Genomic DNA, 10,102 nt, shown 5'->3' with positions numbered 1-10,102 from the left:
GCCAAAGGCAGAGGCTTTGGCTCAGGTCATGATCCCAGGGTCCTGGGATCGAGCCCCACATCGGGCTCTCTGCTCCGCAGGGAGCCTGCTTCCTCCTCCCTCTCTCTCTGCCTGCCTCTCTGCCTACTTGTGATCTCTGTCTGTCAAATAAATAAATAAAATCTTTAAAAAAAAAAAAAAAAAGAGCAAGGGGACGCCTGGGTGGCTCAGTCGGTTAAGAGGCTGCTTTCAGCTCAGGTCATGATCCCAGGGTCCTGGGATCGAGTCCTGCATCGGGCTCCTTGCTCTGCGGGAAGTCTGTTTCTCTCTCTGCCTCTGCCTGCCACTCTGCCTGCTTGTGCTCTCTCTCTCTCTGACAAATAAATAAAATCTTAAAATAAATGAAATAAATAGAGCAAGGAAGGAGGACATCGCTGTTTGAAGCAGTTTGATCAAGGTAGGCCTCCTCAAAAAGGTAATATAAGCAAAGGTAAAAGGAAGTTGGCTAAGCATGTATTTAGAGGAAGGGTGTTTGAAATCTCAGAATGGTAGTTGCCAAAGGCCTTAAGGCAGGAGTGTTCCTCAAAAATTTGAGGAACAGCGTGAGTCCATTATGTGAGTGAGAGGGTAAATACAAGGAGGTAAAGCAAGGAAAGTATGTGGGGGAAGGGCAGAGAAGCACAAAGATTACGTGGGTCTTAAGGTTTTCAAAGAATGGATAAAAGAGGGTGGGCAAGGACTGAAGCAGGAAGACGAGGAGGCTGCTGAACAATCCAGGCAAGAGAAGTTTGGCGGCCTGCGTCAGGGTGGTAGTGGTAGAGAAGAAAAGAGGGTGTCAGATTCTGAATATATATATATATATATATATATATATATATATATATATATTAAAGATTTTATTTATTTATTTGACAGAGATCACAAGTAGGCAGAGAGGCAGGCAGAGAGAGAGAAGGGAAAGCAGGCTCTCCGAGGAGCAGAGAGCCCGATGGGGGGCTCGATCCCAGGACCCTGGGATATGACCTGAGCCAAAGGCAGAGCCTTTAACCCACTGAGCTACCCAGGAACCTCCTGCATATATTTTGAAGGCAAACACAGTTTGTTGCCACCCACGCTACTCTCCTGGCTGTTTCTGGAACAGTCAGGGCATGCTGCGCCCCAGGTCCTTTGTAGATGCTTTTCTTTGGCTTGGAAAGCCCTTCCTCCTTCTATCTGCCTGATTCACTTTCTAACCTCCACCGATTTGCTCACTTGTCAACTGTTTTGTGAGGCCTTGCTTTCTACCCTATTTAAAATTACAAAACAATAAAGTTTTTTTGCAGCAGCTGAAAATAAAAGTGCGCGCATGTGCACACACACACACACACGCTGAGTTTTCCCCCACAATACCTTCCCTATTGCTCTTTTCTGCTTTATTTTCCTTCATAGCACAGACTACTTCTAATGCACTATCTAAAGTACTGACTTTGTTAATTGTCTTCCCGCTTAGACTGGAAGCTCCCTGGGATTAGGGATTTGGGTCTCCGTTCTTTGCCGAAGCCAGGGTGCCCAGAACACTGCCTGGCATGTGGTTACTACTTAATATTCATTGAACGAACAAATGGGGAGACACTGAAATGCATCAAGCAGAGTCATGACATAATCTGATTTATGGGTTAAACATTGACCTTTATTGATACAATTGGTTAAGGTGAAATGCACAGATCTGAAGTGTTAGAGTGTGATCAATTTCAGCAGAGGCACACAGTTGTAAAGCCCACACCTTGTCCTGATACAGAACCTTTCCATCACCCTCACATTTCCATCACAGCTTCCTTCCCCGTCAATTCCCACTCTCCCTGCCCCTATCTGGAGGTCGCCCTGTTTGGTTTCTTTCACAGAGATTGTTTTGTCTGGTCTGGAATGTTCCGTAAATGGAACCGTTCATATGAATTCCCGTGCCTGGTTTCTTTGCTCCGCATGGTAGTTTGAGATCTCATCGCATTGTGATGGGCGTCAGTAGTCCCTTTTGATTGCTGAGTAGGATCCACTGTGCGGACAGAACCACAATTTGCTTATCCTTTCTCCTGTCCAGCGACATTTGGATTGTTCCGTATTTTGGCTATTACGCCTGAGCACTCCCAGCGAAGGCTTTCTGTGGGTACTTGTTTTCATCATTCGTGGGCGAAAGCTGGGAGTGGAAGTGCTGGGTCAGAGGGTAGACGAATGTTGTAACTTGATGGGAAGCTGCCAGCATGTTTTCTGAAGTGGTTGTACTAGTTCTGTGTTCCCACCAGCAACGTGTAAGATCCAGGCACTCCGTGGCCTTGCCAACATTCTGATTTATGTTTTAATGAATTCATGCTGGCCGCTGTGCCAAGAACTCGCCCAGGCCTTCGCTGTGTTGGCTCATTTGGAAAGTGGTGTTGGGAGGGGTGGGAATGCCCAAAAGGAGAGGTGGGCCACATTTTGAAGCAAGTGGAGCCTGTGAGCCCTGGTCCATACTCCAGAAGCAGCTTTCCTCCCTGAGGGCTCTATCATTTTCTCCTGTCAGGTAACCTCCAGGAGGTTACCAGACCTTTCTCAGCCATGGAGTGGGCTTGTGGTTGGTTTCTGTGCAGGACCTGTTCAGGGTGGGGGTGTGTCCTTGCTTTGCTCACATCATTTTTTGCCGGGTGATCTATGAGATCCAGCCAGATGGGTAATCTAGCCAGATGTCAAGGCAAGAACGCTCTTGTGTTCTCTTCCGTAGTGACAGCTCCGGTGTCTGCTGGGAGAGCTCAGAGTGTCAGCAAAAGAGGAACGGGCAGCGGGAGGAGAAACCTGCCGGGCCCCCACTGGGAGTATCCCTGCCCGGCACCTTCCCTGGGCGGGGGTTGTTCCCTCAATGTGTGAGGTACCGCAGGAGACATCGATTTATTAATTTATAGCGGGAGCCAGAGTTCTGCTTGAGACAGCTTCCTCCTGGAGGGCGTGTCCTCAGACAACCAAATCATTTGTCACCGCGCTGCTTGGGGAGTGCGGAAGGACTTCGCTGAGTGTTGGTGGCTTCTGGGGGCCGTGGCTGTGACCCTTCCCTGGGGACGCTTCATTCTAAAGAACCAAGGGTGGGCACTTGAGCACCAAAGCAGCTCGACTAAACAGAGGCGTTGGCTGATGCTCTGGTGGTAGTCATCGTGCGGTATATGAACGTGCCAAGTGTTGCGTGTCACTTATCTTTCAATAAAGCTGGAAAAGAAACAACAACCCGGAACCCCAGCTACTCGTGTGAAGGGAATCTTGAGCCGAATCCTGTTCTCTGGCCTCACTTTCCATCCTCTGCAGACCATGTTCCCTTACCATTCTAGGCGGGTTAAAGTACAGTTGGTGACCCAGTACTTTTCTTTATCTCCTGATTCTGAGGCCATGAGTTGGAAGCTTGGTTAGACCCGGAGGTTTCCCAGACTTCTGTAGTGGTCTGTGCTGGGCCCACCTCTCAGCCGCCCCGTGCTGCCTCACTCTGAGTGAGACGTTCTTCTTCACCTGGGCCCCAGGCTCTGGGTGCTTGTTACTGTAGCTCTGTGTTCCGTTCAGCCTTGGTGCCACGCACTGGGGAGTGAGCTGTAAACAAACCCGACCCAAGGCCCTGCCCTCTGGAACTTAGGGTTTGAGGGAAGGACGGAGACAGAGTCATTAGAAGTGTGATGAATTTTACAAAGCTGGAAATCTGGGTCCCCTGGGAGCATGTATATTACAAGGGCTCAGGGGATGAGGGAAGGCTGCCGGGAGGAATGGGCTTTAACGTCTTAAAGGGTGAGTAGGAGTTAGGCAGGCAGAGGTGGGGTGGGGTGTCCGAAGGCCCCGAGGAACTGACAGAAATATGAGTGAGGCAGAGAGGAGCTCTGGGTGAGGCCAGAGGGAGGCAGAGCAGCCCCAGAGGCAAGCTGGTGAAAGATCCGAGGACAACCTGTGCTGAGGGTTTTCAGGTGTATGTTGGGGGAGGAGCACAGTCCGATGAGTGTTTGCTGGTGAAAGATCCAAGGACAACCTGTGCTGAGGGTTTTCAGGTGTATGTTGGGGGAGGAGCACAGTCCGATGAGTGTTTGCTGGTGAAAGATCCGAGGACAACCTGTGCTGAGGGTTTTCAGGTGTATGTTGAGGGAGGAGCACAGTCCAATGAGTGTTTCCGAAGGCCCCCTCTGGCTGCCTGTGGAGATCGGGGGAAGGCCAGGGAGGGGAGATCCTGAGAGTGGGTGTCGCAGTGTTCCCCGTATAGGGTGACCAGGACTCAGAATCAGGGATGGAGTGAGATCCTTTGGAGTGTGGCATCTTTGGAGGGAACTGGGCAGGTCGGAATGAAGTGGTTTAGATGGGATTTGAGGTGGGTTGGAGTTTGGGGTGATTTAGTTGTAATTCAAGGGAACCAGAGAGGGGAAGCCGTGCTGTAACTTCGTCGTCTGAGCTGTTACTCGTCACGTGGGTGGAAGTTTCTTTATGTGGAGTTTGGGTGCCCTGAAGTTTCACCGAGCAGGGCTTTCCAAACCAGAGCCCCGCAGAGGTTGTGGAAGAAGGAGGCAGCAAAGTAAGAGACTGGGATGGGTATCCTGTGAGGGACTGGCCGACAGAAGCCATGTCTTGCAGGGGTCGGTGAAGGGAAGAAGCCAAAGACCCAGACTGTGAGGCCTCTCAGAGCCTTCACGGGCTCTCTGGTTAGATCCCATGTGCAGTGGGAGCTCACTGCTCTTCGTTGCAGGGCTCTGCTGGCGACAGTAGGGAGGAAAACTTGACTCTGAAGCCTAAGTGGGTGCTGACAGACGAGTGTTCTCTGCCCCTCTGTGTCATCGGAGACAAAACCAGAGGGCAGGGAGCTCCCTGACTGGCCGTTCTTCCCATCCGAGAACTCACTGCTCCCAGCCGATGAACGGCCCCTCGGTTTCCAGCCCTCGATCTCATACCAGCTCTCTGGGTTTTCTGGCCGTAGGAATCGGATTCAAGTACGTGGCTCTGGGAGACCTCGTCATCCTCATCACTTTTGGCCCGCTGGCTGTGATGTTCGCCTACGCCGTCCAGGTGGGGTCCCTGGCGGTCTTCCCACTGGTCTACGCCATTCCTCTCGCCCTCAGCACCGAGGCCATTCTCCATTGCAACAACACCAGGGACATGGAGTCGGACAGGGAGGCCGGAATCGTCACGCTGGCCATCCTCATCGGCCCCACGCTCTCCTACATACTCTACAACACGCTGCTCTTCCTGCCCTACCTGATCTTCAGCATCCTGGCCACACACTGCAGCATCAGCCTGGCCCTCCCCCTCCTCACCATCCCCATGGCCTTCTCCCTGGAGAGACAGTTCCGAAGCCAGACTTTCAACAAACTGCCCCAGAGGACTGCCAAACTCAACCTCCTGCTGGGGCTCTTCTATGTCTTCGGCATCATTCTGGCCCCCGTGGGCAGTCTGCCCAAACTGTAAGGGGACCCGGCGCTCCCCCTTGCTTTTCCCCCGGTCTCGGAATGTTTCTGTGGAAGGCAGAGAATCTGAAGAGGGCGGGTGGTTTGCAGCGAGGGGCCTGAGGTTGCCTTTTTTATTATTTTCTTTCTAAAGATAAGGTTCTGTTTTTGTGTCACTCTGTTTTATGGTGAGTCTTGAAACCACTACTAGTGTGAGAAGGTGAATGGGGTGCGTGGTCCTTGTTTTATTGATGATTTCCACTAGGGGGTGCTGTTAGGTCACTTTAAAGCAGATGAAAAGGCCCGGAGACTGTGCAGGAGCTGCTGGCGTGGCCTCTGGTCCCGGAAGAGCCAGAGTCACTGAGGCTCCCGCTTGCCCTGCCACCCGCCGGAAGGTCGTCCTGGTTGCTGGGTCTCCCAGGATGCGCCCGCAACCGGTGCCAGGGCCTGGTGACTCGGGGGGCATCTGTGTCTTACCTTGAATGCTTGGGGCCTGAAATACACTGCTTCGGAAAGTCCCTCATTAACAGCCTACTGTGGCGCCGGCGTTTTGCCTCATCGTGATTTGAACCCTTTGGCCCTTCATCTCTCCCTTCCCTTACGGGCCAGCGGAGAAGTGGCAGATCAGCCTGCGGCCAGCCAGTCAGGACCCTGGGGGCTGGGGAAGGGAACCCCCCCCCCCCCAGGGGCTGCTGAAAAAGTCACTCCACTTTTGGATAGAAACTGGTAGGGCTGCTGTTTTCCCTTTGTAGAATCTACTGGAATGACAGGAAGGACTCCAGCCCTTTCAGTAACTATGAGGAGCCCTGAAATCCTAGGGATCGTGTACTCCTTAAAGCCCCCGGGGCTGGCTTCTCCCCCAACCCATCACCTTGCCTCCTGCTCCCCTGTGCCCACCCTCCGTTTCTGTCCAGTTCCCATTTGTACATCTCCCAGCCATGGAGCCTCACTATTTGGGTAGCAGTGTAGCAGCTGAGTTGGGGACAGTTGTCATTTTCCACCGAGCCACAGGCTGAGCAGACCAGGGATGTCGCTCATCCCTGAATGAATAAGCCGATAGACACAGTCCTGAGCCTGTTCAGCCAGATGGCAGGCCCTGCCAGGGAGGGCACTGTGTCTCCGTGTCTCGCTCAGTGAAGACGGACGTGCAGTACTGACCCCGTTTCTCCCAAAGGCTTCCGTTGCCTTGTGCATAGATCGTTTGCTCCCCGAATGGGGGAATTCCAGTGCTGATCGGAGCTGCCTCTCACTTCACTGCCCACAAAGTACAATTTCTGGGCGAGAGTGGCTCAGTTGCATTTGGTCCAAGACTGAAATAGATTGAGCCCATCAGCATTATACTTTTCTGTTGTGATAATAGCCTCTCTGAGTGGCATCTCATGGTCTCGGCCACCGTAAAAGACAAGAACTGGTTCTTACCCGTTCAAATCAGGCTAATTATGATTTGGTCCTGGAGTTAGAATTGGTCAGTTTCCTTGGAAAAAACATATGTGGAAATTGCAGGCCTTCCTCCAAAGTTAAGGGTGTTTTGTCTACAGAGCTCCAGGATCCTCAAATGGTGGTGAGAGCCCAGTAACAAGAGTAGGAAGGATGGCCCTCCTCTCCAGCCATTCTTCCCGGCACCATTTTTCTTTCACACCGGGCCCATGGCACTGTGCTCAGAGGGGTCCTGCCTTTGAAGCCAGGCTCTTGTGACCCCTGTTAAGGGCAGGCCATTCTCACACACGTCTCCCTCCTGCGACTCTAGGACCCGAGTTCCCTGCATCCCCAGACCAGACCCTCCTTCGGAAGCACTCATGTCGGGAGGTGTCGGTGAGCCTCTGCACTGTGTTGTAGTACAGATTTTAATGCATATTTTTATATATAAATGTTTCTAAAAGGCCCAGTTTAGTGCCAGATTTTATATGCAGGCCGCCATAATTTGTATTATATCTCCTGATTCAACAAAGGTGGTCTTTAGACTTGTGAATAAAAACAGTGTTTATCAGTCGTCTTTGCTTTCTTCCTCCTTCTTGTCTTACTGTGCACTCGGACTCGTCCATCTCAGACCAGCGCAGGAATGCTGGAACATTCGGTGGGGTGGGGGGGGGTGTGGTACCGGATCTTTGGCGATGAATCTGGGGAGGGGGAGGTTTGACCAGACTTGATGAGCCTTTAGGAGAGACCCGAGGGACTGCTTAGAGCCAGCCAGGCCAGAGTAACCTCACTCCCCCTGTCCTTGGCTACTTTCATTTTTCTTTTTTCTTGATAGGGTCCCTGTGCTGATGGACGAAGAATGTGTAGTAGATGGAGTACATGTGGGTTTCAGCGAGGCATTTGATAATATGTCCTTAGGAGCAAAGCAGAGAGATGCAGAATGGATAGCAGTCTAGCCGGAGGAATTGACCGGGAGACTGAACAAGCTGTGGGAGAGAGCAGGCTGGTCAGGGTATCATGCCAACGGGCAAGGAGGCCTGTAGCAGCCCGTGTGAGCCTGTCTTCTGCCCTTGGCCTGGCTGGTCCAACACCTGTTGTCAACAACTAGAATTAGTCCAAGACACAGGTTTTGTAAACTTCGGAGGAAGAGCTTATAAAATGCCTGACCATTAGGATCCTTGTAAATCAAAGGCTGCTTTGATGGGTCAAAGGAGAGATTTTGCATGGATAAGTATAAATACCCTTGGGTCCCCCAGATCAACTGCATGACATCAGAAGGGGGAGGTCCTCCATGGCGTGATAGCAGATATGGCGGGTATGAATTTTTTCAATGACCCTGGGAGTCCATATCATGTGCCTTTATTTCTGAGTCAGGTTTTTTCTGCTGTCCCGTGGGATGGCTGGAAAGTCAAGCTCAGTCACTTGTTGGGCCCACTCCCTTCCCTCTGGGATCACCCAGGACTCCTGGGTCTCTGGGGGGCAGGAGTCAGGCGTGTTGGCCAGGCCTTGGCTCTCTCACTAACTGTGAGGTTGCTTCCCTTCTGCTTCATGCTCGGGTTCGGCCCTGGAACCCACCCTTGTTTCTTGGATATTGCTCTAGAAGGGTTCAAATGCCCCTGACAGCAGGTCCTCCTTGCTGAAGAGTACCGTGGGCCTGGAGGACGCTCCTTCCTGTCACCCAATCCCCATTTTGGCCTAATCTCAGGAAAGCACCTGTTCCCTCCACGATCTACCTCGTTCACCTCCCGTATTCAAAGCATCACCCTGCTTCCCACCCCTCGTAGGACCTTTGCACAAAGTCCACTGGGGTGGGGTGGGGTGAGGGGGCTTGATGTGGGCCTCTTCTCAGGGAGGCCGGGCAACAAAAGACATCACATGCTATTAACTCCTCTGTTAACCCTGTTTCCAGACAAGCACACTGAATTCTGAGCCTGTTATCTGGCCCAAAGGCCCATGTGAGTCAGTAACGAGTTCTGACTTCCATGAAGGTTAACGTCATCCGAGGCCAAATTAACAGGCGACCTGTGTCCGGAACAAGGAAGGTGTGGATTCTGCCCATCCCTGTGTTGTTGGATCACACCTGGGAGGTTGGGTCCCTTTCTGAGTGCCTTTCCTTTCTTAGTTTCTGGGATTTTTCTAGAAAAATGGATGGGTCAAACATATGTATGTTGGATATGAGGTACTTGGATATGATGTACTTGGATAGCAGTTGGATATGAGGTACTTGGATATGATGTACTTGGATAGCAGTTGGATATGAGGTACTTGGATATGAGGTACTTGGATAGCAGTTGGATATGAGGTACTTGGATAGCAGCAAGGCCTTTGACAATATGACATGAAAGAAGAAATGGATGAAAATGCAGTCAGAGGAACTATATTTCTGTGCCCACATGTGTGTGCATGCCCGTGCCCGTGTGTGTGTGTTTTCACAGTGGTAACAGCTGAAGCAAAGATTTTATGTCTCTGAGGGTGGGAAGTGCATTTTGAAGATGTGATTCACAGACCAGATCTTGTCAAGAAAGTAGTAGGCACACTGGTGAGGGCACTTAAAACCATGTCGGCATGGCAAGGAGACTCAGGAAAGGGCTGTTCCGGGGGAAAAGGGTGTGTGTGTGTGTGTGTGTGTGTGTGTGTGTGTGTGTGTGTGTTTGACTTCAAAGGGCAAACCTAGGACCAATGCATAAAAGTTATATGGCTTCAAGTCTAAGCTCTCAGCTCAAGAAGAACTTTCTGGCCACTAGAGGAATTGGCAAGGGGGATGTTGGAAACCACAGTAGCAGTGAGTTCCCTGTGACAAGAGGCATTCAAGTGAAAGGAGAGCTTGTCAGAAACATTGAAGCAAAGAGCCAGATGTCAGAGAGGGGAGGACACGAAGACCCGAGGGGTCTCCCAATCCTGTAATACAGCTGTCCTGTTTTTCTGGGATTGTCTCTCAAACCTGCCCCTGGGGGTCGGGAAGACAGAGGACAAGAACTATGTCACCATTTCCTCTCTGTGATGTCAGATTGTTGTCTGTGGCTATTTTAACAGGCACAGCTGTGATTAATGTTCCTTTTTTAGAGACGTATACACACATGCGTGGGCGTGCGCGGGGACACACACACACACACACACACACAGTTGATTTTGCCCTTGAAGTGAGGTGGGTGACAGACAGCTCGTTTCCTCCGAGCCCTGCGGACCACTCGGCTGCTAATGGACTGTCAGCCTCCCTCATTATGGGCTCCAGAGGGTGCAGACTGGTGTGAAAGCAGTGCCTCTGGCAAGGACCTGGCACTCAGGTCTCAGCCAGCTGACAT

The 10,102-nt window shown here is 51.5% G+C and overlaps 1 protein-coding gene across 1 annotated transcript in view; it reads left to right on the top strand.

The window, feature by feature from the left end:
- LOC111154889 (UbiA prenyltransferase domain containing 1) overlaps nucleotides 1-7,286 on the top strand; it is a 9,031-nt gene extending 1,745 nt beyond the window's left edge. Inside the window, exon 2 of the mRNA XM_022514833.1 lies at nucleotides 4,919-7,286. Coding sequence (XP_022370541.1) covers nucleotides 4,919-5,406 — 488 coding nt within the window. The 3' untranslated portion in view covers nucleotides 5,407-7,286. The remainder of the gene's footprint in view (nucleotides 1-4,918) is intronic.
- Nucleotides 7,287-10,102: the final 2,816 nt, after the last annotated feature.

This window comes from Enhydra lutris, unplaced genomic scaffold (assembly GCF_002288905.1).
Source record: "Enhydra lutris kenyoni isolate GAN:26980312 unplaced genomic scaffold, ASM228890v2 scaffoldscaffold38, whole genome shotgun sequence".
In the NCBI taxonomy this organism is placed as follows: domain Eukaryota; kingdom Metazoa; phylum Chordata; class Mammalia; order Carnivora; family Mustelidae; genus Enhydra; species Enhydra lutris.
This window is presented reverse-complemented; position numbering and strand designations above follow the sequence as displayed.